The sequence below is a fragment of the Poecilia reticulata genome, linkage group LG14 (genome assembly GCF_000633615.1).
Source record: "Poecilia reticulata strain Guanapo linkage group LG14, Guppy_female_1.0+MT, whole genome shotgun sequence".
NCBI classification, from domain to species: Eukaryota; Metazoa; Chordata; class Actinopteri; order Cyprinodontiformes; family Poeciliidae; genus Poecilia; species Poecilia reticulata.
In genome coordinates this window covers 7,622,620-7,650,311 of record NC_024344.1, presented here as the reverse complement: position 1 = coordinate 7,650,311, position 27,692 = coordinate 7,622,620, and the positions used below count along the sequence as shown (strand labels likewise).

Here is a 27,692-nt window from a genome sequence, read left to right as displayed (position 1 = left end):
TTGGTCCATTCCACTATGACTCAGATGGATTTTTTAAACAGGCAGAAGACATAAATAACATCTTTATTAAATCATGTCAGAAAAGAGTACAGTCATCTTGTTCTCCAGTCCAATGTCCTGTGAAGTGGATTATACATTACATATTTAAAGTATTTAGAATTTGTTAAATAGGACTGAAAATGCCAGATTCGTGTTTTTAAATGCCTTTTTGGGACAACCATATAAGACACAAATCTGTTAGTGCATAGACTCCCTCAGATCCATTTGTTTTGCTCCTCTGTGTTTCTTTGGGGATCATATTAACATTAACTGCTGACAAAAATTCATACAGACCTAAGCAACTGTATTTATTCCATGTGAGGGGTAAAACTAGCTTCAGGCCAGTGATTTTGTTCTTTTTAATGCCAGACAGTGATTGCAAACTCACAAAGCCTGAAAGACAGATGCGACGAAAATGTTTTCGATTTTGTTGTCCGCAGCTTTATTCTTGACCGCTGGCTTTGTGAAAAATGTAAAATACCATGATATTTTGAATTTCTCTTTTAGAAACAGCTTGCAGAACAATCAACAATACATAATTTCGAGGTAAATCACTAAAACCGGAAGTACATTTTTGTTATTTTATGTATATATTTATACATTTCTTCATGACTACCGACATTATAAAATTGATACTCTATGTATACAGTACAATTTCACTTTCAGCTTTCAAAGTTCAGAGGGTGATGCACCCTTCTAAAGTAGCATCCATTCCTCTTTCCCCATAATCAGAAAACATCACCTTGTTATTGAGAGGTAGGTTGCAAGGTGAGATACATGGAGTTAAACCAACAGGAAGAGTTTCAGTGCAGGTGATGCACCCTTTAAGTCGGTGCATTTTCAAAACAAATCTCAAACGTAGCTCTCTGGATTGATGTCCTGACATTCTTTTCATAATTCCAGTTTGAGCACGTGTTTGTGGGTCATCCCACGTTGACGCCCAGGCCGACCTGCAGCTTGTCACCTCTGTGGTTCACAAAGGCTCCCATAATAAGGGTGGCAGGAAGCGGGGTAAGACGCTTCTCCAACACACCTCCAATGATGCACCGGCTGTTGATCATACCTGAACATTTGCCATAAAAAGACGCCTGATACACTGATTGTTTTGGCAGTGAGCAACCTTAGTTGAAATCACCTTAGACTACCTCGAAAAACCATGTTGGCCTCCGGGAGATCCATCTGGTACCCAAAGGAGGCTGTTGTCTCCTGCGTCCTGGTGCTGGCCTCAAACTCCACCCCAACTTGGATCTGGCAAAACAAATTTTCCCTCAGCATGCTGCACACAAATGATGAGTAAATAAATGCCACAGGCTGTTATTGTTCATACCTGTTTGTTGGCTCTGTGATAGTAGCTGGCATGGGCGCCGCCTTTGCCAGCATTAAGGGTTGCAACCCAGTTTGGCCCTGCATAGCGACAAAGTAAAATAAAGAGAAACCTTTTGAAAAATATAGGCAAAATACGTCACATCCCAGCTTTTCACCAGCCTTGAACACATCATTTTCACTTGTGAATCCAAAGTGAGATGATGCTGTAAGAAAGTCTCAAAAGTCGAAAGCGTCGTGATGACCAATCCGTCCGCAGCTGGCGATTCGTGCACATGTACTTTCAGATTTGTATGCGTGTGCAGTTTGAAACGTGTAAGTTTGACAAACTCTTTATGCGTGTGTGAATCTTGAGGTACGCATTTATGCACTGTGCCATACACATTTGTGAATTATGTTACATTTGCAAACCTTCCTGTACGCATGCAAATATTATTGTTCACTTTGTGAATCTTTATGAGACTGATTTAGCTCCGTACAAACACCACTGGAAGCTTGTTAGTAGTGCACATCATATACTTTATTAATATGAGGGGATTTTGTGTAACATATTCTGAAAAGGATCATCATTGGCCTTTTGTGGTGCATGACTGAAAGCTATGAACACAAATATGATTTAGCAGACACAAACTCTGCCTTCTTAAGTTAACAGGAAAAAATCCAACAGAAAATCTGAGGCACACGTTCAAGGAAAGAGCACACAGGAAAGGATCTTGAGAGATTATTCTGAGATAACTGATCAAAGATAGCCCTCTTTATTGTCTTCAACCTCAGAAAATGTTAAAGGGTAAAAAAGTGCCTCTAACAGTGGAAAAACAACATCTCACTTGAGTACTGTCCAGCCAGAGTCAGAATTCCTCCTTCCTCTGCTCGTCCTCGGTGGTACACCAGTTCTCCTCCCAACACCAGGCCAGATGACACACTCTGCAGGAAGTGTGCGACCAGAATGACTGCACACAAGATGCATATAATAAAAATTTACCAGAGAGACATCATGAAAAACTTGAAAAACTTTACCAACTGTGCAAATTGACACATTTAGACTATATTTTACATCACCAAACAAATATTTGAAAGCATATATATTTAGATTTTTAGTTGCCATTTCTCACCTGACATCACCAAACAAATATTTGAAAGCATATATATTTAGATTTTTAGGTGCCATTTCTCACCTGACTCTCTGAGGACGTCTGGGTTGGCCACTGTCACAGCAGCCGTGAAGTCGCTCCCTCTGTACTCGGTTTCAAACTGCCACGTTACGAACTGAGACTGCTGGGTCTGAAATACAGTTTAGGCTGTGAGTTTCTGGCAAAAACTTTTAAAAAAATCTGCACCAGTTTTTAAAGAGGGATCGGACTTGTATGGACGCTGCAAATGGGACGGATATAAACGGCCCCAAAAGACACCGGGAAACTCACCTGGAATACCGTTCTGGCTCGAACGCGCTCGGTGAGATGAAGGAGAGCGTGGGCATTCAAACTACCTGAAGAGTCCATTTCACCAATCAATGCTGGGGCGTCCTAAAATTGGATAAGACAAGGAAAATGTATCTATTTATTTTATTATTGCAATGGCTTCTAAAAAATTCTGTTAACAAAGCGAGGGTTCCTGCAAATATACTAAGTCAAAATGTTATACTTTTCTAGAATAAAATTGGATGAAATACTTGTATGTGCATCATTTATTTAACCCATACTAAAAACAAACTAATTGTACTGGTTATTTTTAAAGTTCAGATATTAATAAAGTTTAAAATAAAAGACTACAAATATAAATGTATTTGGGTAGTATGTTTTCTTATTCCACACTTATCCTAAACTAAGATTCATAATTTTCAAAAGTCTTCGAAACTAAGCAGGAACTCTGAAAAGCAGTAAAAATGTAGCTATCCGATTATTTGGGTCCAACCTTGTCCTTGCTGTAGTCGTCAGACTGCAGATGCTCCACGTGGAACCGATAGTAGGAGGGACTTACAGCACTGAGGTGGAGGGTATGACTGACCTGGAAATAGACTCTTTACTTTAGTCAAACATAAAAATATTGTTTCAAAGTATAAATGTAAATAATGAAGAGTCACCTTAAAAAAGCTACTCAAAGTTTTATTGATAATCATCTTGACACCCTCAATCTGATGAGGAAACACATCTGGTGGAGTCAAAGAAGAAGAACAAAAATAAAACATGTATAGAATGGTAAACACCACGGTATAAAGTATTAATAGCCTTTGAGTTTTTCCACATGTCACAACTTCAAACCTCAATATGTTTTACTTGGATTTTTTTTGTGATAGGCCAACACAAAACAAGGCATAATCACAGAACAAAAATTCTGTGTTTTTTTCTCTTTTTTTAAAAAACAGAGATTATTCCCCCTTTTAATCTAATGCCCCTAAATGAAATACAGTGCAACAATTTAAGTCACCAAATGTTTAAATGGCGTTCACCTGTGCAAAATTTGGTATAAATCCAGCTGTTTTGTAAAGATCTTGGAGACCTATTAGAGAACGTTAGTGAATATAAAGCCAAAAACATAAATAATGTATAAATAGGGATATGATACAGAATGAACATAAGCATGACTATGCGCTATTTCGTGTTGGTATATCTCATAAAATCCAAAGAAAATACATTTGAATTTTAAAATTTTGATGTTATGAAATGTGCAGGGGACTGTAAGTCATAGTGTTCACTACACGGATCTTGGTTCATCAATTTTAAGCTACCTTTGCAGCTTCTGTGGAGAGAGTGAAAGCTGCCAGGATTGGGTAGGCGCCCATCTCTCCTCTCCCAGCGTGGTGGACGGTCCCAGTGGGCAGGATGTGCGTCCCAGCGAGAAGGAAGATGATCCTTGGAGAAAGGCCAGTTCTGATGGCCCGGATTGGAAGACAAAGCCAGAACACTGCCCATGTGGGCACAATGCTTCCTGAAGGACGTAGAGACAAAGAGCACATTTATGACACATTTATTTGCATACCTGCTACCTTTAAAGGCACTTTTATACAGCTGCAATCTGGGATCCTGCATGAGAACAAAATAAGTAGAGCATAGAAATAGTAGAGTTAGCCACAGACAAAATAACAAACAGATTTGTACCAAAGACCCCAGAGAATAGCAATGCAGAATTGATTGTGTGGAAAATGTAAACGGATTAATAGGGAAATTATAGATACAATTATGAATGAGATGGATAGGCACTGGTTCCATGACTAAGTGCAGCAATTCCGTTAGCTAGCATGACCTTAGCATCAGTCAAATCTGGCATGTGCAGGTGAATACTGTTTCATTAAAAAATCCTAATGTAATCGGAGTACCTTAAAATCCCGAGCGAAACTGGGAACCGCACATCAGAAACATTGTCAAGGGTATTAACTTCCTAAATAAATGAGTAACTTAAAATATGCGAACTGATGCTGCAGATCAAGTGATGCTGTAGATTCCTCCCTGTTCAAGATGCTGTGAGTCGCTCCTGCAAATCCTTCCCTCCATACACATAATTATGAACATGAGGGCTAAAAATTAGTGCATTTCTATGCAACGATGAGAAAATCACAGCTATGACTATTTTTTTATTTATAGGACCACGATTTGGTGTTTTTAGGACGTGAGAATTCAGAGAAAATTGCGTAACGTCGCTGGAGATTTGTTTCTCATCGGACAATTTATGTGCGACACCAGCGTTGGTTGCCACAGGTGACTTCAGTTGTAAGTACCGTAGCAGCAGTGACGAGTACAGGAAGGTCATTTGTTTATCTCTAAAATAAAATGAAAATAGCGAACAACTAAAATGTGTCCGTTTTAGATGCCTAAACGCCGGAGGTTTGATTAAAAATGCAGCTGGTGAGTTTCTATTAGACCGTTAAGCAGCAGGAGGGAAAGTGGTCTCTGTCGCTTGTCGTCATCTCATTATTTCTGTCTCAGAACATCAAAAGCTAGAACAACGTCAGAGCAACTTGTTAGGGAAATTCATAATTTAAGCCCCTTTTTTCGAGTGTGTGTGACATGTCACCTTCACGGTCCGTTCTGCTGGTGGGAGAGGGGAACTTCTCCTTCTCCTCCTCCGTGTGTAAGTTGGACTCTGAATCGGGGAGCAACATAACGGCCACCTGCCCGCAGCATCAAGAGGAGGCACTGCGGCACGATGGAGCCGCCGCCAACATCCAGACCATCAAGGATTTAGGTACCGAGAGCTCCAGTATCTGTGGCTGCTGGAGCGGATTTATTTTATTCTGGACTTTTGTGATTACTTCTCGTCCTTGTTATTCAGGAGGAAGTGTCCTGTTTGAGGTGGATTGCACAAAGCTGGGGGAGTGCGCCTTCCTGAAGGGCCGTGTGTTTGAACGAGTGGTGTTCAACTTCCCCCACTGTGGGAGGAAGAGTGGGGTGAAAAAGAACAGAGAGCTTCTCAAAAACTTCTTCCTCAGGTAACACAGCATCTCACGTCATCTTGCCTTCACATGTAAGGGGATTTCTACACGTTTTTCACCTCCAAATGCAAAACTTCTCTTGACTGAAGTCAGCACAGTTCTCGCTCTGAACTAAAAATCTAAACCAACTGAAAAAGAAATTCATGGTGAATTTATTCACATATTTTTTTATGATGAATGAATGGACGAACAAATGGATGTTAGACTTGGATGGATGTTCATTTAATGGTGGGATGGACAGATGGTTGATGCAGATGAATGAATGGACAAACAAACGTGACTGAATGAATAGATGGATAGACGAATGTATGGATGGATGAGTAAATGGATAAATAAATGAACAGGAGGATGTGTGAATGGATGGATTGATTACAAACTGATGGAGTTATGAATGGATGGATGGATAAATAGACGACTGGATGGATGAACATGGATAACTAGACAGACAGACAAATGGATCGGTTGATAAATGAATAGATGGATTTAAGCAGTAATGGACAATAAAAAATTGTCTAAAACTACATTTTGTTTTTCCAAGCATATTCAGACCTAAACCTTTTGATACTGAATAGCACATGTGTTAAACTCAAGGCCCAGAGGGTCTAATATGTTTCAACTTTTATGAAGTCCTCAAGAGTTCTGAAAGATGTCAAATTTAAATTCCTATTTTTTTTAAACTTCCAGTTGTGTTGAGGTTCTGGCCAGAGACGGGGAGGTTCATGTCTCCCTGTGCAACGGTCAAGGCGGGACTCCGGCGGACCATCCGAAACGAGAGTGGCACAACAGCTGGCAGGTGAGTGCCATGGCAGCCGAAGCTCACCTCATTCTCAGCGCTGTGCGACAGTTTGAAAGTGACAACGTCCCAAGCTACAAGTCCACTGGATACAGGTAAGAAGTCAAGGTGAGTGTTGAAGTGTAGGACTGTGTGTCCGCTGTGTGTTTGCGGTGTGTGTTTGGGATCCAACGTTGTTTAACAAGCGTGTTGCTGTTGTGCAGGAGCCAGGATAAAGGCTTTCACGTGGAGAAAGCTCTGCTGCATGTGTTTTCGCGCAGCACCCCATTCACTCCTGTCCAGATAGTACAGATGGAGGAGGTTGCTGAAGGGGAGATGGTCCACTATAACATACCAGCTGAGCTCAGTGATTATGTATCCAGGTAATGGAACTAATAGACTTTTATAATATGTTGTGAATAAGTAAGCAGATCTTACTATCTCTTTTTTTCTCCTTAGGGGGTTCCTCTCCTCGGATTCCATCCATCCTGTCAAGTTGGTGCAAGACTTTCTTCTCGAAGGCTTAGGGAAACATTGGCCAGTGTCCATGAAAAGAGAACCTTTCCCCCTCCTTATATCAGCCAAGCAACTGCAGTCTTGCTGCCACGATCTTGACATTTTGCAGTACTACTGGATCCACTTGCTTCAGAAAGAACTCACCTCTCAGGCTCAAGAAGACGATGCAGTTTGCTCAAACATAAAAGCCACTTCACCTCCTACCAAGGCGGACAGAGTGAGGAGTAAAGGAACTGAGAGTTTACAGCCTGTGTGCTGCCATGATTTTAATTTGGAAGTGGAAGGGGGTCTTTACCTGCTGCGTCCATCACTGCTTCCTCAGCTGGAAGAGCTCCTCATAAACACAGATATTAGTGGTAATGCAGATCCTCAAGAGAAAATTTATCAAAGTTCTGAGGTTGAGTGCAGTAAGACTGAAGAAGCCTGTGATGACTGTAACAGGTCTTCTAGCTTGTTGTGTGGTGTTAGTGGAGTGGTGTTCAGGAGCGTGCCCATCAGCCTTTGGGCTCTGCCTGCCTTTCACGAGATTCTCCTCACAGGTGTTTTCCCTTTGGAAAATGAGCCTGTTAAATTGATAGGACATGAGTTGGAAGCGCTCCTCTCTCCCTATGGGGTCTCCATAGTTACAGAAGAGAGAAGCCTACATCTGGTGGCTCAGCCGATGGGTTTGATTGGTAAGGTGTTTGCGAGCAACACAGCTGACGGCAACAACCACGTCACTGTCAGTGCGTCTCTAAATTTAGACCTCCTCGCTGTTCTCTTGTTCTCACTGCCTGACTGGCGTCTGCTTTGGAGTCACGACCCCCGCTTCCTGAAACAGTTTTCTCTCCGTCCACCACCAGGGACATCTTTTCAGCCTTTCTCCCTGTACCCAGAGTCCTTCTCCTTCGACATCAGCTTCTGGACGGGGCCGGCGTGGGAGGAGAAAATGTTCCACGCTATTGTCCGAGAGGCTAGCTGCGGAACTGTGGAGCAGGTTAAACTCATCGACACATTCTCGCACCCTGACCTGAGTCAGACCAGTTATTGTTACAGACTCATCTACCACTCACACACACACGCCCTGTCACACACGCAAGCCCTGACATTTCACAAAGAGCTGGAGGTTTTGCTCTCGTCTCGTATGCAGGTCACAGTCAGGTAGCACTTCAGACATTAGAATAGTTCAGACATTTTTGTTCTCCACATGTGCTTTTAGCTGGAAGAAAATGTATTAGAAAATCTATAGTCAGATGTTTACAATGGTTGAAAATGTGGTTGTTGTGTTATGCATTTGAAATGTGACTGAAATCTTTCAGTGTATGTTTGTCTCATAACCATGTAATAAACCTACTGTTAAGGCTGAAATGTTGATCAACTGAAAATTATTATAAAATAGAAAATGTAGATAATTTTGAGGCTTTATTTCTTATATGTTAAAAATAATACAGACAACCCCCCCACACCTTCTAAAAGAAATAGTTTCATAATCAGAATCATTATCATTTTTGTCACTGATATTAAGGAAAAATACCCATTAATAATATTAACGAGTATAAGAATAAAAAAAAAAATCTGTCAATAATATGTTCATATAGGAGTATAAAGAAGCAAATCCTTTTTAATTTCCCTCCTCCACTTTATCGTCATCATCTGTTTATTAAAGTTATGAATGAATTAATCAAGGACTGTGATAAAAAGAGCATTTCATCTTTACAAAACACGGAAAATCAAAGCATTTCTTAAATACACGTATATGTCACAGAACTAATTATTTACTAATACAAATGTAAGTTTCTAATTGTTGCACTACTGCCACCTTCTGGAACTACTGAGTTTCTGCAGTCTACAGTGAATCAATTTGACTAATGACCACTTTTCACTCTGTCCTATAGTCCAACCTTTTCTTCTCTGCTTTTCACCTGTCACTCACAAAAGTATGTGCTTTTTATTCACTATTAAGAAAAATAAACTCTGTTGCTCATATTTCCTTATTATGTAGATGCATTTTTGTTTGTTTTTAATATGTTCTTTCTCTTTATGTACAAATTGTACATAAAGCCCCATTTTTAGATTCTCTGTAGACATCAAACTTTAAAATAATTATTTTACTTTAATTTTCTAAGTTACATAAAGAAATCAAACGCTTCATTATTGCTTCATACAATAATTAATAATATTGATGCGCTACACGACGTCTGCGAGAAGAAGAAACGAGGTTGGGCTCAATAACCGAACAAAGACGAAAATGACCGAAGCGCGACTCGGCAGAGCAGCGCTGGTGAAACATGGCGGCCAAGGCGCTTCGGCAGCGAGCCAGACGAGGCAGCAGACAGGATGCAAACAACGTGAACGTCCCAGCCGAAGCCCGGCCAACGAAAGAAGAGAAAGCCACCGATGAAAGCAAAATAACAGAGACCCGGCAAGAGTGAGTACGAGCCCGAAGAAGAGAGGCTTGAGACTACGGTGTTGTGCGCTCCATGGAGTGACTGACAGCTAGCTTTGCCAGCTAGCTACTTCATAGCAAGTTCTAACAATATCAAAGTGATAAAAAATATTTGCCTACGTCCACTGGATAATTAATAAGACTGTCTGCTCACAGTAATAAACCCCCAACAGACTGTTAATTGTAGCGCAGTTCCGCATTGTAGATCTGTAGCTGTTGCGGTTCAAAAAGCGGGTTTACCTGATCAGATTCATTCATTCTCCCCAGATGCTACGGCACATTTTTATAAAGATAACAGCTTTTCGGCGTCAATTCCAGCGCTACTGTCATGCCAGCAATTGTTGTTTTTGGTACCTTACTGAAGCCATCTAGATAAAATGTTGACAGGTTCATGGGATGACGTGTCTTAATAACAAAGCAGCATTGGATCAGCGCTGGGCTGGATCTGAGCCGTCTATCTAATCCGATCTAATGAAAGATGTGAAACAAAGAAGACTTGCAACACTGATCACATCCTTCCAACACAGAACATGTTAAATGTTCCCACTTTAATACTGGGAAAGCTCAGGTATTGTTTAGTCTTTAGAAGACGCCTTTTACAAATGAAAATATTATCAGGACATGCAGGATTCCCAAATAAAATTACTCTTTGTAGGCACAGTAAGCCAGTTATATTAAAATATATATTTGCTAAGGTATGTGCCGACTGTGAATAGGCATGGTGAAGGACCATATTTTCACAATGTAGTCTAGAAGAAAAATACTACTACTTGTGAGGTAATCATTTGCTTTTAAAACAAAATGAAACCGTTATTACTGCTGACAAATTAACCAAATATTTAATGTTAACTATCACTCTTTCATTGGCCTTCTGAGATTGATATATAGACCTTAGGAAAAAAGTAAACAATAAAAAAAAGGATAAGCACTCAAACTAAAGGAGGGAGGAAAAAGTGTATTGTTGACCAGATGCACCTGCATGATGTATATTTGTTATTAAAAATACTGAAGTATGCTGCTGAGACATACTGAGATATATTTTTGTTTTCTGGGACATAGTCTTTCAGACTCTTCACTAGTAATTGTCTCTGAGATGTACTTTGTTTTTCATTGCTAGTTTATATTTTTAAGTTAAATCATTTTGACAATACAGTTTTTATTTTGGTTTTTTAAATAAAGGTTAATCCATAGTTAATCATTAATTAGTAAAACACTGTAAAGAGCATAGTGCCCACGTGGAGTGTGATTACATTTGATTTGAAAATAACTTTTTATGAGTTATTTATACATATTTTAAATAAGTTGTTAATATTTAACGACCTTTTGGATATCTTCAGTGCATCTTTTGAGTCTTATGCATGTTGACTGTAAACAAGTTTTAAACGAGGATGTTTTCTTTCTTTCCAACAGGCCGATAAGTCGTGGAGGGCAGGTGTGGGCTCCAGAGGGGTCGACGGCATTTAAATGTCTCCTCTCTGCACGCTTTTGTGCTGCTTTGCTCAGCAACATCTCAGACTGCGATGAGACGTTTAACTACTGGGAGCCTGTAAGTTCCACTTTCCGATAGAAAATGAAGTCGTTAATAATGCTAAAAATTAGCAAAGTTGCCTCGAAACCTGTCTTCCACATTTTGCATCGTTTCAGTTGTTTTTGTCACGTTGTGTTTCCACAGATGCACTTTCTCTTGTATGGGACAGGAATGCAAACATGGGAATATTCCCCACTGTATGCCATCAGATCCTACGCATACTTATGGCTGCATGCGCTCCCTGCTTGTTTGCATGCCCATGTTCTACAGACTAACAAGGTTGGTATCATAAGCTGGAATCTCAGTTTTTGATGTAGCTGTTTACATTTTTTTTAATGTTTTGCTGAGAGTCATCAAGAGTTTCTTTCATAGTAAATGGCCTTTGTTCACATGAACCTCGGCCTTACTATTAGAACAATGTCTTTAAGAATTCTGTCTTTTTAAAGGTAGGAATTATTTATGTAAAAATACACACTGTTGCATATCACGATGCCAAAACATGCACTTTGATTTAAAAACTTGTGTTGTGCTGTGTTTCAGGTGTTGGTGTTCTACTTTGTGCGGTGTGTGTTAGCATTCTGCTGCTGTGTCTGTGAACTCTATTTTTACAAGTGAGTTTGTTCCCCTAAATACAAGACAGTAATACAGCACTTTGAAATTATATTAAGTTTTCCACTGCCTGGTTAAAAAACAACTAAGACAACTTATCATGTTGCCATGTTTGAACTGATCCTCTGCAAGGCGTCTTATTCTCTAAAGTGATGCTTTTTTTTTTTTTAGCATGAGGTCCCCTCTGAAGGTTTCTGCTGAGATTGATTTTTAGTAAACTAAAGGAACAGTCAGATCCCTTTCAGTATTGTGAGATTTGTTTTTGTTTTTGGCCAGGCAGTGCTTGAATGCATTTTGAAAGTTGAATGGAGTTGAAGTAAAGTGTTTGATTTGTTTGTTTGCTGTGATGCAGGGCAGTTTGTAAGAAGTTTGGTTTGCATGTGGGGAGGCTGATGTTGGCATTTCTTGTCCTGAGCACGGGAATGTTCTGCTCCTCGGCAGGTTGGTCAGATTAATTCCTAGCTTATCAGTTTTTATTGTTTGATAGATAATTGTAAACTACCTACTATGGAAACTAAAAGCTAAAGGAATACATGTTCTGTCTGACTTATTAAATGAACTGGGCAGTGGGTATTTAGTTTTTTACGGAACATGGGACTGCCACAGTGTACAATTATGCAAGTTATGGTATAATTAATAATTACATAGTTTCTCCTCTGCTTACAATTTGAAACAGAAAAATTTCCAACCCCAGAAAACAGCTTCTGTGTAGCCACCATTCCTTAGATTTTGGGAATACAGAAACATGTCCTGAATGTTTCCTGATTTGTTGGCTGAAATTCATAAAATTATATCTATATATATATATATATGAGAGAGAGAGAGAGAGCACTCACTCGGTCTTTAAGACTTATTTATAGTTGCACAAGTTCAAGACGACTTGCTCGCTCCCTGCTCCCTCAATTTGCTTGTGCAACCAAAGTTTAGATGACATTAATTCAGTTTGAATTATTTTATCTACACAGCGTCAACATGGAACAAGAGGCACTTTAGAAGACCAATTTAAATACATATTTATAGTCAGACTAATACAATCATGTAGACAGATTCAGAGTCATTTACATGCGTTCCAATTTGATCCTAGTTAGAAAACCATCCAGTCAAGTTGAATTTATTACACCAATTTGCAAAGAGTAAGGAAAATCAGCCGATGGCATCAAATCCCTGATGCAGCAGCAATCCCTCTTTCTGGATGAGGATGTGGTGACAGTGGATTGTATCGGTTCATTAACCGTACCGTACTATGACTCTTTTTAACAAGAACAAGCCTCCAGTTACTATTCTTAGAACGTGGCATGAATCTTTGACAGGTTTTCGTCAGCTTTTCATTCCTAACCATTCATCGTTTTTATTTTTATTTTTTTTTCCTCAGCTTTTCTGCCTTCCTCTTTCTGCATGTACACGACCCTGATTGCCATGACGGGGTGGTTTCAGGACTCGATACCACTGGCTGTTATGGGCGTGGCCGCCGGTGGAATCGTTGGCTGGCCATTTTCTGCCTTGATTGGGTAAGATGGTAAACGGTAACGCTCCCTCTTTAAAAGTAAAATTCAGAAAATCTGAATATCATCTGTGCAGGTTTCCGATCGCGTTCGACCTGCTGGTGATAAAGAGAGAGTGGAAGAGTTTCCTGATCTGGTGCGCTCTTGCTTTGCTTCTGCTGCTGGTGAGACTATTCACTGTAATATGTTGTGAAATAAGTAAACTTTTAGAAAAATCTCCATCTTGTTTTTGTGTCAAACTAGAGAGATATTACATTTTGTTTTTCAGTTATTCAAAAAATTACCCAGCATGCACTTTTTCATGTTTTCTGTGTTCATAAATGAAGAAGTGTGTTATTTATTTTTGTCTCCATTTTGTTCACATTTTCAAGGTCCCTCTGGTGGCAGTGGACTCCTTCTTTTATGGCAAATTGGTGATTGCTCCACTCAATATCCTGCTTTACAATGTCTTTACAGAACATGGGCCGGATCTTTATGGTAATTTGCACAAGTACATCACAGCCATGTCTCATTTTCTTTGTCACATTCCTTTAAAAATTATGTCAGAAGAGTAAACAACTCAGGGGAACATTATAATTTAATATTTCAATAGAATGCTTTAAATAATCAGAGAATTTTGTCTGTGAGGAACATGGCTCATTGTTTAGTGCCAGGATTTAATGTTAGAAAATTTTTAATGACTGCTTCAGAGAAGTTTAGTGAACAAAAAAAATAGCATTTCATACTTCAGCTTGCCAAGAGATAAATGAGGCATGAACCATTTTTATTATGTTTCAATTTGAAATAAAAATAGTAAATTTAAGTCAAATAATAATTATTTGTACATGTCTAATTTATTTGACACACAATTTTAAAATTAGAGGTGGACATTAATGAAATGATTTTTGTTTATAAAAATGTCAAATCTGATCTAATTATTTCACTTTTTTTTGTGGTATTTTTCCATTTTATTCTAGACTATAAAGTGGAATCATTACCTAATTTAAAATACTTAGGCTGTAGAATAAACTAAACTGTCCTTGTGCCCCCAACTACATAGCAACCTCAGAAATGTTCTTGATCGTCCTTCTGCACAGGAGCAAATCGTAAATTTTTACATATGTTTATTATTTTTAACATCTAATGAATTCGGATAGCTAACTGTTCAATTCTGCATCTAATTATTCAGATTAAAATTAATTATTATATAATATTATAACAAATAATAATAACAAAGATTCTACTGCTCTGTTGTTTTTTAATTATAGAAAAAGATGAAATACTGAACAGAGCAAACATGAGTTCAAATGTATTATCAGATTATATATGTCACATATTACATGTATCCACATTTAATGTAGTTGCATATCTTCATGATAGATGCCTTGAAATAAGTTTTCGATCTGATGGGTAGTTGTGAGTAACATTTAGAGCGACTCATTGTTAATTGGACTCTGTTTGTGTCACTCTGTGTTCTCAGGTACGGAGCCGTGGCATTTTTACTTTCTGAATGGAGTCCTGAACTTCAACCTGGTGTTTGTTTTGGCGTTGTTTTCCCTGCCGCTCACCGCTCTCATGGAGACGCTGCTGCACAGGTTCAATGGTGAGGCCTGACTCGCTTCTTTTCTGTTTTATTTTTACTTTAACGGTAATCAAAGCACTCAGGTTTCCATTTGTGACTTTTATTTGTGACAAGATCTCACTTAAGAAACATACCCATCCACTGGTGCTCTTCTGCACATTAGTTCCCCTTAGTTTACACGTGGTTAAAGAGTTTGTCTGTACTAATAATCAGGTCAGATTGTGATTTAACATGTTGCTTTTTTGTTTTTGTTTCGCAGTTCAGAACCTGGGCCGCCCATACTGGCTCACTCTTTCTCCCATGTATCTGTGGATGTTGGTTTTCTTCACTAGACCTCACAAGGAAGAGCGCTTCCTCTTTCCCATCTACCCTCTCATCTGCCTCAGTGGGGCAGTAGCGCTCTCGTCTTTACAGGTATCATTTGCTTTTTTCCAAGTGTACGGCTTCATTTTTTTTGACAGTGTTGGGGCAGATAAAGTATTTTAGTTTATTTTTCCACAGAAATGCTACCACTTCCTGTTCCAGCGATACCGACTGGAGCACTACACCGTTTCCTCCAACTGGCTGGCTTTAACCACTGTCGTTGCCTTCACAGTCCTGTCACTGTCTCGCTCTGTCGCTCTCTTCAGAGGTTTGTGCGCAAACAAGAGTCTTGGTAGCAGGCCTGTCAGCTCAAAGTAAGGTCAGATTTAGTTTTATGTCGTGTTTACAGGGTACCATGCTCCTCTGGACCTGTATCCAGAATTTCACCGCATCGCCAAGGATCCCACGCTGCACTCCGTCCCCGACGGCCGACCAGTCAGTGTGTGTGTTGGGAAAGAGTGGTACCGCTTCCCAAGCAGCTTCCTTCTGCCTCACAAGTTAGTAGTACTCATTAGTAACAGATTTTTTGCATTTCTGGATGTGATTGTGAGAAAGTCTTAAAACATCCTGTTTGATAACAGAAAAACACGATACAAGTTATAAAACATCATGTGTGGTTGCAGGAGAATTACCAAAAGATTGATAATGTCACAGGAATCCCACAGTCTTTAAAAACACATAAATAAAGTTATAATAATAATATAGTATGAAAAAAATACAGCAATTTCTATATTTTATTCCACGTCTCAATGCCAACAAGTTACACTCATCCATCTGCTACTTGTTTCTCCATCCATTCCATTTGTCAGTCATCCATCCTTCCTCCGGTTTGTCCATCCTCTAGTTGCCCATCCATCTCTCTTTGCTCTCTTTAAGCTCTGCAGAAGTGTCTTGCGTTCCATGGTGAACTTTTGGATTTATAGGTTTAAAACGTACCAAGAGTGTATTAAATCTGGAATTTTGATGAGACAGATGTGACGTTAGTTTCAAATAAAGTACTGTTGTCTTGATTTATCCTTTTCCTTAAGCTTTCTGTGTGTGTGTGGGTATTTAATTGCCTAAACTACTTCTTCTGCAGTTTTTCTGCCAAATCATAAGTATCTTCTCTCATTATTATCCAATTACCAGAACAGTTTTGGAAGGGGTTTTACATCAAAAATACTTTTATTTCTGTATCTGTTTTAATAATTAGAGTGGATGATTCTTATCTTTTCTGCTAAGAGTCTCATCTTTTTCTGTAGCTGGCAGCTCCACTTCATTCAGTCTGCGTTTAAGGGCCAGCTTCCTCAGCCGTACGCCTCTGGGCCTCAGGCCACGCAGATCATTCCAACCAATATGAACGACCAGAACCTGGAGGAGTCTTCCAGATATGTGAGCCCATTAGACGTAATGATGTTTGGCAGTGCGTAGGTAATAATTTCACTGACCCATGAAATTTCCTTTTTGTGCAGGTAGATATAAAACAGTGCCACTATCTCGTGGACTTGGAGACGGATGAGGAATCGCCACTTGAGCCTCGCTACTCAACCAGTAAAGAAGAGTGGTCGGTCATTGCTTATAAGCCTTTCCTTCAAGCTTCAAGGTACTTCGACAGATTACTACGGACTTTCTGACAATTTCCAGTTGTTCTACACTTGATATTTAAAATAAACATGCTTTTTTTCTATGTTCACAGAAGTTAAAAGACGGATGCATGTTTTAATGAGTTTTTTTTTTTTTCTCAGATCCTCCCCTCTCTTCAGAGCTTTCTACATCCCATTCATATCAGACCATCACACCACCTACAGACGGTACATGATCTTGAAAGCACGGCGACAAAAGCAGCCTCGTAAGCGGGCCCACGGCTGACTTTTGGGCCTGATCCTTCTCCCTGACCCATCCAAGATTATTGAAAAAAAAATTAGGAGTCGGTTACATCCGAGCTACGCAGCCGGTGTTTGTGTGTCAGTGTGCATGTGGTGTGGTTTGTTTAAAAAAAAAAAAAAAGTGTGAATTAGCGGACCCTTTAAAGACGTCACGTCTGCTTTGGGCTGGAGCGATTGTCAGAAGATGCTCTGAATGGAGATGTGATTGCCAATCATCAGCGAAGCTTTTTTTTTTTTTACTTTTTCGTGTTTGTACATTCATGTCTTAAAGGCGTAAGCAGAAACAGGATTTTACACTAAATCAACCTTAAGAGGCCACGGCACAACAAATCCAACTGTTTTCTGTTTATGCTGTACTTGAAAACGTGGCTTGAATTGAAGAATTCCTCTGAACATTTGATCTTAGTTAATGTAACGTCTGACTGTGTGGAAACGGTAAATGAATGAGGGTGTGTCGTTGACAGGGTTCCTACGCTATCTTCTCCTTCCAGTGTTTGGGTTTTGCAGGTTCCATCTTTGAAGAGTGTTCACTGCAAATATTTCTTCTATAAATCCATGGTAAAGTTCGGTTTTTGTATTTTAAAACTTTCTGCCAAAAATACTGACCAAACAAATCCGGAGAAGTATGAAATTTGGAAACGACAAATGTATAGGAACACTGTGTTAATTTAACTTGTGAATAATGTGAATAAATTCATGATCGACTGTGTGCAACTCTGTTTTCTCCTTTTTCTCACACTGAAAAACACTTGATGACCTGAGTGGTTCATTTCCGATCATTTTATTTAAAGATGTTTTCATGTAGCAATCATACAAACTCATCTCACTTGCAGGAGAGTTGTCAAAGGATTACACATTCTAAATAATAATAGTGAAAACGCATTCTTTCATTCTCTTCGATTTCATGCTGTTATGTATGGCGAGGCTGGAGCCACTTCGTCTGAATTCAGAGCAGGATCCACGTTTGAACCGATTCTGTAGGCAAAGGATAATGATAAATCACACAACAGTTTTGTGACATCGTACAATTTAAGGCAGGATCCAAAAACACAATAAACAGTTTAGAGTTTATTCTGAAATGCATCTGGTTTAAAAAAATGATTTTCAGGCACTGTGAACACATTTATTCATGACATCAATATTTGTGTGACAAAGCAAGGGCTGCATGATAAGTTAATGCAAACAGACTTGCACATCTTTTTTTTAAGTTTCTCTTTTAAAGATCCTGAACTTGATCAAATCTAGTTTTTTTCTTCAAATGGTGTCAGCTGCCTCTGAAAGATGCATCTTTTTGTTTTTGTCACTTTTTGTATTATTAATCGGTGAGCTGTCTCCCTTGATATGAGTGGATGAGATATACAGGCCCTGAGATATGATAAAAATTTAATCAGGTTAGCATTCCATCATATCATTACCAAAATGAAAATAGACTTAAAAAGGGATCCAAATAAGTTGTTTTACTTTTTCCATGCATTGGTTACTTTTAGAAACTCTCTACCAGCAAGAGCTGACATATTTATATTAGTGAGATGAGATTATGCAGCACAGGAGCAGCTAACCTCAAAGTGAGAGGAGAGATGGATTACAGTGTCACGAGATCCACACTCAGACTTTTTAATCTCTAAACCCCAAATGACCAGTGAACTAAAAGAGGTCAGCTGAGGTTACAAGGAACATACAAAGCTTATACATATTAGGATTGCTGTTCTATGCATCCCATTCTGCAGCACTTGTAATCTCATCTCTAAGGCAGCACAGAATAAAAGATTTTAACAGAATTGTTGCTAATAAAACTCAAACAACCCTCATGTTGTGTTATGCAGATGCACTGTCTGTACTGATGAAGATCCACTCACATCTGGTTGCTGATTGCTTTGGGCAACTACTTTCTTATTTCAGATGATAATTATTTGACGATTTAGGCTTTCATAAATTAAAGCCCAAATCGGTACAGTGAAAAACTATTTCCCCTCTTATGTCTTCGCTTTTAGCCATTTCTGACTCTTACCTGTTTTTCTTAATAGAATGAAATTTAATTTCAGAAAAAGATGACATGATTAAATACAAAATGCAGTTTTTAAATAATGGCCTAAATTCCTGGGGAGGAATTTTGCCCCTTATGTTCCTAAAGTAGCAAAAATAACCACAAAATATCACACAGCAATACCATGTTTAGGTGTCATTAAATGTCATTTTGCTAAAATAACTGTCAGTTTTATGCTAGATGTTAGTTGCACTTTTTCTCTTTAATCCACTTCATATTTTCCCAGAAATCTTGAGGATCAAATTATCATGTATGTTTGACAAACTTGTGACTGGCCTTGTGTCCTGTTTGATCAGCATTGCTGGGTTTTTTGTCTCGGGAGTCTGCTTTAAATGCTGTTGTGGGTTCTTTTATGACCTGGAAGAACCATTGAGGCAATATTGAAGTAGTTTTGGTTCACCACTGTACTGTTTTCTTCATTTGTGGATAATGGTTTTCACTGGGATTCGCTGGAGTCCCAATGCTTCAAAAAAAGCTAAGTAGCCCTTTCCAGATCTAAACTGATAGACGATCTTTTAGCCTACTTCATGTTGTCAAACAGGATCTACTTGAGTTTCTTCTTACATCTACTTTAATAATCATGCATTGGGAAATTTTAACTTCAGCCAATATCTGTGGCAAATCACAGTTAAGTCATGAGTTTACAAGTGGAGGTTACTACCTTTTCATAAAACGCTGGGTTCATTCGAGTTGCTTTTTCTATTTATAAATTATCTCTCTATGATAAAACTGCATTTTTTTAATTTTCTAGCTACGCAGGTTATCTTTGTCTAATTTAAAACAAAAATTGATTAAACCTGAAAGGGGACAAATAGTTTCCCCAGCACTGTAAACTCTTCTGATGCAGGTTTAAGTTGAATTTTACATCTTCATCAAATTACAAAATCACTACGCAAAAGTGAATCTCATCAGACACACACGACAGGACTTAAAGTATGCATCATCCTGAAAATTATGCATCAGATATGCCAAGATACATGGCAATATAAGAAGCTTTAATTATTTAAATGTGTCTGACTGAAATGACCAGACTTCAATACTCATACGACTAACAAAGTAAGGGTTGGAGAAGAAACAAAATTAGTATTTTCAACCTTAGATTTAAAAAAAAACAACAACAATTAGGTCTTGCACATGCACACATTTTATCCATTCTTTTATCCCTGTTCAGTCGCTCTTACAGTGGTGTGAGCAGACTCGAGTGAAAAATCAGTATCTCTCTCTTTTTATCCATTCCTGCTCATTGAAGTACCTCCCTCCACTGTCAAGATTCAGGCCGTTTCTGTAGCAGTCCAGGTTTGTGTGGAAGGACTTCCGGTTTGCGTACGTTCCCAGACTGGTTTGAAACGCCTCGTGCCTGCCGCTGGTAACGTACGTCTGGTAGAGGTCAACCTTTCCCGTTTGACCTCCAGCTTTAAGTCTGGCATCATACAATTCAGTGCCTGCTCTGATGCTGCTGTCAAATAGGCCGGGATCTCCATACACAGTGCCGCTGTAATGCTCGCTCTTCGTGGTGCGGCGGCCCAGGCTTCTGTCGTAATACTCCCTGTTTTTGGTGCGACCCAGACTGCCGTCGTTCAGTACCCTCTTAGCCGAGCGTCCCAAGCTGCTGTCGTAGAAGTCACGGGTGCCCCGACGCCCGAGGCTGAGGTCGTTGAGGTCAAAGTTCAGGAAGTCGCTCTCCGTGCTCGCAAGGGTTACGAAGCCGCTTTCTGTGTCCCGTCCACCAAGGTTGTCGTAGTCACCCGTCGGCGTGTCCGGAGAGGAGCACAAAAAGGAGGTGTTCTTTGTTTGTGGGCGAGCAGAAACCAGGTCATCATCCTTCTGGGAGCGGATGACGTTGTAGACGTCTGTAGTAGTTGGACTGGGATCTGTTTGGCATACTTCTGATTTCTGTACGTTCCTCCTTCTGTGTCACACACAGAGATAAGGAAAACACCCAAAGTAATAAAGCCTATTCAAAACTGTACTTTAAAACAATTAACTAATCACTTGGGTTGATGCATATTTACATGTTGGTTAAGTATCTTTTTGAATCAGGGTTCTGCAGAATAGTTAGCAGTTGACAATATCTTACTTGCAGTAGACACCAGTCAGATCTCAGTTAACTTTTATAACCTGACCATGTGAGGAGTCTATGTAATGCAACAAAGCTGCACAGTCTGAAATATCTGAGGTGAAAATAAGGCTTTGTCGATACCAATTATTTCAGAGCTGTTCAGGTTAACATTGTTGAATTGATCTTCACAGTTTTTGGAGATTTGTATCAATTATGATTTTTCAATGTGGGTTGTACACGGTAACTTTTTCTGTCCCATCATCCACTTTGGCGTTGGTTGTAATTCAGCATGGACTTATAGAAAAATAACAACCTAAGGAAATGCACCGATCTGATTTTAGCAGCTGACTGAGCAGTGTTATTTAATAGGGCACTTGCATAAATTCCTAAGAGATTTTTTAGGAATTTGGTGTGTTTTAAGATGGCAAAAATCAACTTTTGAAGCTCTATCTTACAGTAGGCTCTCTTTGTCCAACCGGAATTTATTTTGCTTGTTTTTGTTGTGTATGTTAGCTAACAACTAATGATAACTTCATCAAACCCCACTCTTAAAAAAACCTGACTTATCCCCTATAACATATTGTAAAAACCTTTCTTCAGAAAATTACATTGAAAAACTACATTGTCTTGCTGTATTTAAGAAAGGTGAGATGATCTTTTTGAGTTTAAACTTGAAAACTGCTGCAAAAAAGTGTAAGATTTGGAGCTGCAAGAACAAAAAAGTTTTAAATTAAAAATCTGCTTTAAATTTAAAGTCTGCAAACGTTGCCTTTTCAATTAAACAAAAATAAAAATAGTCCCGTAAACAAGTTATTATATTGTACAATTACAAGCACTATATGAATAACTGATTTTTATTTTTATTTTCTGTTGTCTTTTTTTATGCATTTTAGCTTTAGCCTCTCACCGTCTGAGCAGCACTTTGAAGCAGCAAACTCCCATCACTGTCAGAAGCAGCAGGATTAGTGGGATTGTGGGGATGATGACGTAAACTAAATTCACGGCTACAAGACAGAAGTAGATGTTAGAAACTAATATTTTGTGATAGCTGTATAATTTTTGGCAGTAAACGCAGACTTTAAATGACCTGTTCTTCTTTCCTGGTTGTTGTCACTTGGATCCCATGGAAGTGCAGATGGAAGGGAGACATCTGCAATATAATGACGTCTCAGGCTTTGTACATATACATACTGCTTAAAGTAGCAGAAATGTCCAATATCAATGTGTTGTCATGTACTTTTACCTTTCTGGCTGGAGTTGGGAGACAGAGTGGATGACATTGGCTTTTCTGTGAAGAATATGGAAATAAAGAAATTTAGAAATATTCAAAGTGAGACAACAGATAATTTCTTTTCAGCTGTACCTCCTGAGTATTTGCAGATAAAATTGTTCTTGGTTTCGCAGTTGTCATCGTTCCACTGGAACATGTAGAGCCCACCGTGACCGGCCGGAGCCGACGGTTGGTGGTACATCACCACACACACTTCATAGCCGCACGACGGCTCATCAATGTGCCAGTTCCTGAACACACAGACGAAGCATATTTAGCGTCTTTAAAAAGTATTGAAGTAGCTCGGACCTCCACGCATTTGGTCACATTAAAACCAGAGATTTTCATGTAGTTTTGGGGACATTTTCTTGTGATAAATAAATACAAATGTAAGAAATAAATGGGTTCCAAGAACCTACAAATGTCAATTTTGATCAGTTGTCTTCATAACCCAAATGATTGGTAATTGTAATAGTTTTATGATCTACTATGAAAGATCGACATCAGTTGTGCACCAGAAACTCATTTTTGTTGAGAGAAACTTTAGTTTGGAAAAACAAAAGTTTTGAATAAATCTGTTTTGACATTGATTTTCCCCTTTTGATTTCTCTGTTACCATATTATGTAATCATCTTGTACACTGTTTTACCTCAGGATGATTCTCTATAAGTCTTCCAGAATAATTTTAATATATTCTATATTAGATGAAGGAAGGGCTTCTGTTTGTATAATTCAGTCTAAACCCTGCCTCATAAACCAGACCAACAGTGTTTTGGTCACAAAATTCATGTATTCCTTACTTTTGCAAGACACTTAGTTTGAAAATTCTGCTGATCATCTAGGTAAAGTCATGAATGATTAGAGTAAGTAAAACATGTTTTATAACCTGTCTCTGGCATGTTTCCCTTTTTGTTGCCAAATTGAACTCGCTGTTGGCAGCATCACTGGTGTTGTTATCTTGATTAATGGCTCCTGCAGTATTTCAATTAGATTTTGATGTGTACCTAATTCAATGGCCACAGAGTGGGTGTAACTCACCCGTCTGTGTTTCACCTAATGGAGATGAAGGATATGCACATTTAAATGTATAGAAAGTTTGGAGGAGTTTGGGTAACTCAGATCTGAAGTTTCTGGGCGGCAGGGTTCCTATATAAGACAAAACTCATCCCGAAATGCTAAAAGCTTTTAAAACGGTAGATCTGTTGTAGTTGATAGACCCGTTTAGAGTTTCATAGAGAGCTGTATGATGCCTGTTCACACCCTTAAAGAAAGAACATAAGAAAGTTTGTTCCAACTATAAAAGATTTACACTATTCAGTCTCCTTGAGGACCTTTGTGAATTTCATACAGATCTTTACTTTGGTGGAATAGCCGAGAAGTCTGATTGTCCTTTCCGCAAGCGTTAAGTGAATCAAAAAATTTCTCTTTTTCCATGGAGACATTTTGTGGAGGATGATGTGGGAATATGAGGTGCTGGGGATGATTTTAAAGGTAGCGCAAGAGCTGTTTCCTCATTCACAGATAAGTCTGTGCTTGTCTGTGCTCCTTGTGCCAAATATTCCTTTGGTGTTCATGTAGGATATAAAGAAGCTACCATAAAAAAGTGGTTGGTAGGATTAATCTTTGCTTTTTGTAGATTATGTGGTTCTGTTCCTGTATTCAAACAATGACTTTCAGTATAATCAGAGCTGAGAGAGAGAGCCAGCTGCTCTAAGTGTGAAGATATGTCCCTCAATTTGAAAGATGTAGGTTGCTACCTTCAGGTTGGGTGTCAAAGGAGGTCAAGTATTTTGTTCTTGAATGTTGGTAGGATGGAGCAGGAGATGGAAGTTAGATTGAAACCTCGTGGGAGGTTCCGCCTGGTGTATTGACTTGAAAAAAGATTAAACCAAAAAGGCAAAGCTTTCGATTAACCAACTGTCTACATCTTGACCCTGACCTTGGTCATGGCATATAGATCATGCCTGAAGAAACAAGACACAACTGGCTGCAATGAGCTTCCTCCATCAAGTGGCCAGGCTCCTCAGCCTTACGAATCAGGGGAGAAAGTTTGTCATCTGGGAACTCAGAGTAAAGCAACTACACATTAGAGTCAATTTAGGTAGCTCGGATATATTCTTCATTTGGAGGTTTTCTGGTCATGTTAGGAAGGAGAATCCGGGGAAGACCCAGAAGACCATCTCTCTATCCTGGAATCACATTGATATCCAGGATAAAGAGATGGTTTCCCTTCTGGGCCGCTTACTCCTGCAACACGATCTCAGATAAAGAGAAGACAACAGACGGAGATTCAGGATTCTTTAAAGTAAGGTTTATGGCGGCTGCTCTGTTGACAGACAACACTTTAATGGGCTGGAATAACGATTGCACTTAACAAAAGCGAAGTGCGTTTGTGATAAAATGATTCTGTAACTGTGTGGAGCTTATTAAAAAACCCACAAATGACCCCTGGCGACCCCTCCACTCCTACCTGAACGAGGATTTGCTCCCGTCCAGCCAGTAGTACTGAGACGAGCAGTCCGAGCTGCTGTCCTTGTGTCCCGATCCACGCCGGAGACCTATCCAGAAGTCTCCATCTGTGGGACGGAGATCTCTGATGAGCTGCTCTATGACGTGCTGCTCGGACGCAGACTCGATGCTCAGCAGCTGGCCGCCGTCTCGTTTGCAAGCGCTCTCTGCCTCCTCAAAGTTCAACTTCCAGCGCAGCTCTGAGAAATAGGCCAGTTTGTAACAAGGTCTCCCTTTTCCTGTCTTGCACACTCTTTGGCCTGGACAGACACAAAAAAAGAGACGTAAAGTAAACACATGGGATCTTTTCTTTACTGGTTTCTAACAATGAGGCAAACATATACTGAGATACATGCTGAATATGTTGTCTGTGTACCTCTCGCTTCAAATATGTCTGCTTCAGGAATCAAAGTCCAGTTTAGAGTCCAGAAGCCAAAACAAAGCAGATCCTCAGATTAATTCAAATGTTCTTGACTTTGCGTTGTGTTTTTAAGAGTAGCTTACCTGTAATGACGCTCGCTGCTGCAGATGGATGAACACAAAAGAGCAGGAGGAAAAAGGCAGTTATCACCAGGTCCATCTTCATTTACTGTCTTCAGTTTTCTACCAGAACTTCAACTGAAGTTTCGTCCTTTTCATTTCTGTTCATCTGTCAGGCCGTTAAATCGGTTCAAACAAATCCAGAAAGTCCATCTAAATTCCGCAAAAGTGTGTAAAAAAAGTTCTGAAAAGGTTGAAATTGAAAGGCAAAAAGTGATTTATTTTACAAAACGGGACAAGAGGGACAAGTCTCCTGTTGTATCTAGTGAAAAAGGCTGTGTGTGTTTCAGAAGGAGGAGCAGAGAGAGAGAGGAGGAGAAAAAGACTTCATCTTTGGGAGGGGGGCTGTAATCTGTTAAGAGCAGTCTTAATGATAAGAGAAGAGGATACATTGATCGCTGGACATCCAATCGCCCAAGTGGTTCTCATCGTAAATGCTGACAAGAGGCAGATTTCACTCATTCCTTTATTACTTAAGCTTTCGATATTATCATTACAAAAGTGTTACATGAAAACGATCCTTCTTAACTCGATCAGGGATCATTTAAAACGTTATTCCCAGTTCCTCTGGGCTGCAGCACTCTTACTGGTTGCAAAGCAGCGTAGATCTTTGTTTGACATCTCAGATCTCTATTGAATAAAGAAAAGTAAGGAGGAAAGCTGAGAAATGCACTTTACATACTTGGATATATGTGTCCAGGTTTGATTTAGATGCATTACCTCAGTTGGGAAGACATGACTTCACCTTTTCAAATGAAGCCCTCTCTTCTTTAAATCGATAAGCAGAGTGCAAATGCAACAAAAGCAAAATCTGTCTTGAACTGTAGAAGAAGCAATCTGTATTTTAATCAGAAATAATGCTCACCATTATCAGTAACTATTATTAATAGGTGCACTTAGATTACATATGACTCATTGTCATATTTAAATCAAAGATAAGAGAAACATTTCGGTACAGTTAGTTTTACAGGAGCTCCTGCTGTAAAACTGAACTCATCTTTCACTGCAGCAGCTTGATGTCAAGCTGAAAAATTACTAAAAATATGACTTCCAACCGGACTGCATTTAATCAGCTGGGAACTTTTCTTATGTCAAGAAAAATTATTTCAAAATGATGTGAAATAAATTGGAGTTAGGCATGTTTCTGATTTATGTATCCCTTTATTAGGTAAGGAGTGTTGGTTACTAATCCAGATGTTTTATGTTTTGGGGGAACAAATGTGTTGCTACACAAAGGCTTGTTACTCCTCAGTCGTTTCTTCATTTCAGTACTTTGTCTATTTAAAGTGAACACATACATGTTTTGGATCAGATGTTACTTTACTTACCTTATAAGTAAAGTCAAGTGTAGGCAAGTTGTAAGACAAACCTAAAAATCATCATTGTAATCCTTTTGAATCTTAAGGAATCATTTTGATTTTTATGACGGTTTTAGTCAATTTTACTTGTAGTGGAACAGCTGGTGAATTCATCTATGTAACAGTTTTACAATTGTTTACATTGAATTTCAACTCTTGTCTTGTTTTTTTAATGGTTAAATCAGTACTTAGAAAAAATATAACTTATCAAGCTAAAGTCAAACAGGCTTTTACTTCAGTAAATAGCAATTGAGTTTTTAAGGACTTGACACTAAACTTTATCACCAGGTGTAGGAAGACCTTTATATTTCTCTGATTCCATGTCTGATTACGTTTTCAGTTTCTTTTACACATTTTAGATCAATTTGTATATTTTAAAGTGAGGCTAACTGATTATTGAAGACAAATTGGGCTTTACTAGCTTTTGGTAATTAATGTGTATGTCACCGGGGCTGCACAGTGTCGCAGTTGGTAGAGCTAATGCCGTGCAGCAAGAAGGTTCTGGGTTCGATTCCCGGCCCGGGTCTTTCTGCATAGAGTTTGCATGTTCTCCCTGTGCATGTGTGGGTTTTCTCCGGGTACTCCGGTTTCCTCCCACAGTCCAAAAACATGATTGGCCTCTCCAAATTGCCCCTAGGTGTGTGTGTGTGTGTGTGTGTGCGCGTGTGTGCGTGTGTGTGTGTGTGTGTGTGTGCGTGTGTGCGTGAGTGTGTGCATGGTTGTTTGTCCTGTGTGTCTCTGTGTTGCCCTGTGACAGACTGGCGACCTGTCCAGGGTGACCCCGCCTCTCGCCCGGAACGTTAGCTGGAGATAGCCACCAGCAACCCTCCCGACCCCACTGAGGGACAATGGTGTAAAGAAAATGGATGGATGGATGGATGGATGGGTGTGTGTCACCAGCATGTTAGCTGAAAAATATGCCTATTCTTCACAAAATGACAAACTGGTCCAGATTAAAAGAACATTAATTTTGGCCATTAATTC

The 27,692-nt window shown here is 39.3% G+C and overlaps 4 protein-coding genes across 8 annotated transcripts; 2 read left to right on the top strand and 2 right to left on the bottom strand.

Moving 5' to 3' along the window:
- Positions 1 to 47: 47 nt before the first annotated feature.
- LOC103475465 (mitochondrial import receptor subunit TOM40B) lies at positions 48 to 5,432 on the bottom strand. 2 transcript variants are annotated; one of them, XM_008427106.2, is made up of 10 exons: positions 5,371 to 5,432; positions 4,088 to 4,287; positions 3,443 to 3,510; positions 3,274 to 3,366; positions 2,784 to 2,885; positions 2,538 to 2,643; positions 2,190 to 2,312; positions 1,367 to 1,443; positions 1,185 to 1,287; positions 48 to 1,102 (listed from the first exon to the last, which is right to left on the bottom strand). In XM_008427106.2, exons 2-10 carry the CDS (start codon positions 4,269 to 4,271, stop codon positions 963 to 965), a joined length of 996 nt encoding a protein of 331 aa, XP_008425328.1. In that variant the 5' UTR covers positions 4,272 to 4,287; positions 5,371 to 5,432; the 3' UTR covers positions 48 to 962. The 2 variants fall into 2 exon arrangements, with proteins under 2 accessions (XP_008425328.1, XP_008425326.1); XM_008427104.2 differs by lacking the exon at positions 5,371 to 5,432 and adding an exon at positions 4,676 to 4,932.
- On the top strand, positions 5,065 to 8,423 carry fdxacb1 (ferredoxin-fold anticodon binding domain containing 1). Its single transcript, XM_008427103.2, has 5 exons — positions 5,065 to 5,541; positions 5,629 to 5,785; positions 6,473 to 6,676; positions 6,785 to 6,943; positions 7,020 to 8,423. Exons 1-5 carry the CDS (start codon positions 5,364 to 5,366, stop codon positions 8,218 to 8,220), a joined length of 1,899 nt encoding a protein of 632 aa, XP_008425325.1. The 5' UTR covers positions 5,065 to 5,363; the 3' UTR covers positions 8,221 to 8,423.
- Positions 8,424 to 9,274: 851 nt separating this feature from the next.
- Positions 9,275 to 17,638, top strand: alg9 (ALG9 alpha-1,2-mannosyltransferase). The gene is made up of 15 exons (XM_008427107.2): positions 9,275 to 9,483; positions 10,912 to 11,047; positions 11,174 to 11,308; positions 11,570 to 11,640; positions 11,991 to 12,079; positions 13,011 to 13,146; positions 13,217 to 13,304; positions 13,512 to 13,617; positions 14,600 to 14,722; positions 14,961 to 15,115; positions 15,203 to 15,332; positions 15,414 to 15,561; positions 16,306 to 16,435; positions 16,516 to 16,646; positions 16,789 to 17,638. Exons 1-15 carry the CDS (start codon positions 9,344 to 9,346, stop codon positions 16,910 to 16,912), a joined length of 1,842 nt encoding a protein of 613 aa, XP_008425329.1. The 5' UTR covers positions 9,275 to 9,343; the 3' UTR covers positions 16,913 to 17,638.
- A 62-nt stretch (positions 17,639 to 17,700) lies between these two features.
- Positions 17,701 to 27,103, bottom strand: layna (layilin a). Of its 4 annotated transcripts, XM_017308461.1 has the most exons (9): positions 25,315 to 27,102; positions 25,187 to 25,207; positions 24,773 to 25,070; positions 22,396 to 22,553; positions 22,276 to 22,320; positions 22,120 to 22,182; positions 21,940 to 22,036; positions 20,155 to 20,882; positions 17,819 to 17,904 (listed from the first exon to the last, which is right to left on the bottom strand). In XM_017308461.1, exons 1-8 carry the CDS (start codon positions 25,394 to 25,396, stop codon positions 20,183 to 20,185), a joined length of 1,464 nt encoding a protein of 487 aa, XP_017163950.1. In that variant the 5' UTR covers positions 25,397 to 27,102; the 3' UTR covers positions 17,819 to 17,904; positions 20,155 to 20,182. The 4 variants fall into 4 exon arrangements, with proteins under 4 accessions (XP_017163951.1, XP_008425331.1, XP_017163952.1 ...); XM_017308462.1 differs by having other exon boundaries at positions 17,701 to 20,882; positions 25,187 to 25,204; positions 25,315 to 27,103; XM_008427109.2 differs by having other exon boundaries at positions 17,701 to 20,882.
- Positions 27,104 to 27,692: the final 589 nt, after the last annotated feature.

Bases quoted from the DNA above. Each gene is read 5' to 3' on its own strand.
- LOC103475465 (XM_008427106.2), bottom strand. From the start codon at position 4,271: ATGGGCAGTGTTCTGGCTTTGTCTTCCAATCCGGGCCATCAGAACTGG. The intron at 3,367-3,442 runs GTGACTCTTCAT...GTCTATTTCCAG, and splicing joins CTTTGAGTAGCTTTTTTAAG to GTCAGTCATACCCTCCACCT. The intron at 1,103-1,184 runs GTAGTCTAAGGT...GCAAATGTTCAG, and splicing joins GGCCAACATGGTTTTTCGAG to GTATGATCAACAGCCGGTGC.
- fdxacb1 (XM_008427103.2), top strand. From the start codon at position 5,364: ATGTCACCTTCACGGTCCGTTCTGCTGGTGGGAGAGGGGAACTTCTCC. The intron at 5,786-6,472 runs GTAACACAGCAT...TTAAACTTCCAG, and splicing joins CTCAAAAACTTCTTCCTCAG to TTGTGTTGAGGTTCTGGCCA. The intron at 6,944-7,019 runs GTAATGGAACTA...TTTTCTCCTTAG, and splicing joins CTCAGTGATTATGTATCCAG to GGGGTTCCTCTCCTCGGATT.
- layna (XM_008427109.2), bottom strand. From the start codon at position 25,396: ATGAAGATGGACCTGGTGATAACTGCCTTTTTCCTCCTGCTCTTTTGT. The intron at 22,554-24,772 runs GTAGGAGTGGAG...CTGTGTGTTCAG, and splicing joins GGGAGCAAATCCTCGTTCAG to GAACTGGCACATTGATGAGC. The intron at 22,183-22,275 runs GTAAAAGTACAT...ATTATATTGCAG, and splicing joins TCCCAACTCCAGCCAGAAAG to ATGTCTCCCTTCCATCTGCA.
- alg9 (XM_008427107.2), top strand. From the start codon at position 9,344: ATGGCGGCCAAGGCGCTTCGGCAGCGAGCCAGACGAGGCAGCAGACAG. The intron at 13,618-14,599 runs GTAATTTGCACA...CTGTGTTCTCAG, and splicing joins ACATGGGCCGGATCTTTATG to GTACGGAGCCGTGGCATTTT. The intron at 16,436-16,515 runs GTGAGCCCATTA...CTTTTTGTGCAG, and splicing joins TGGAGGAGTCTTCCAGATAT to GTAGATATAAAACAGTGCCA.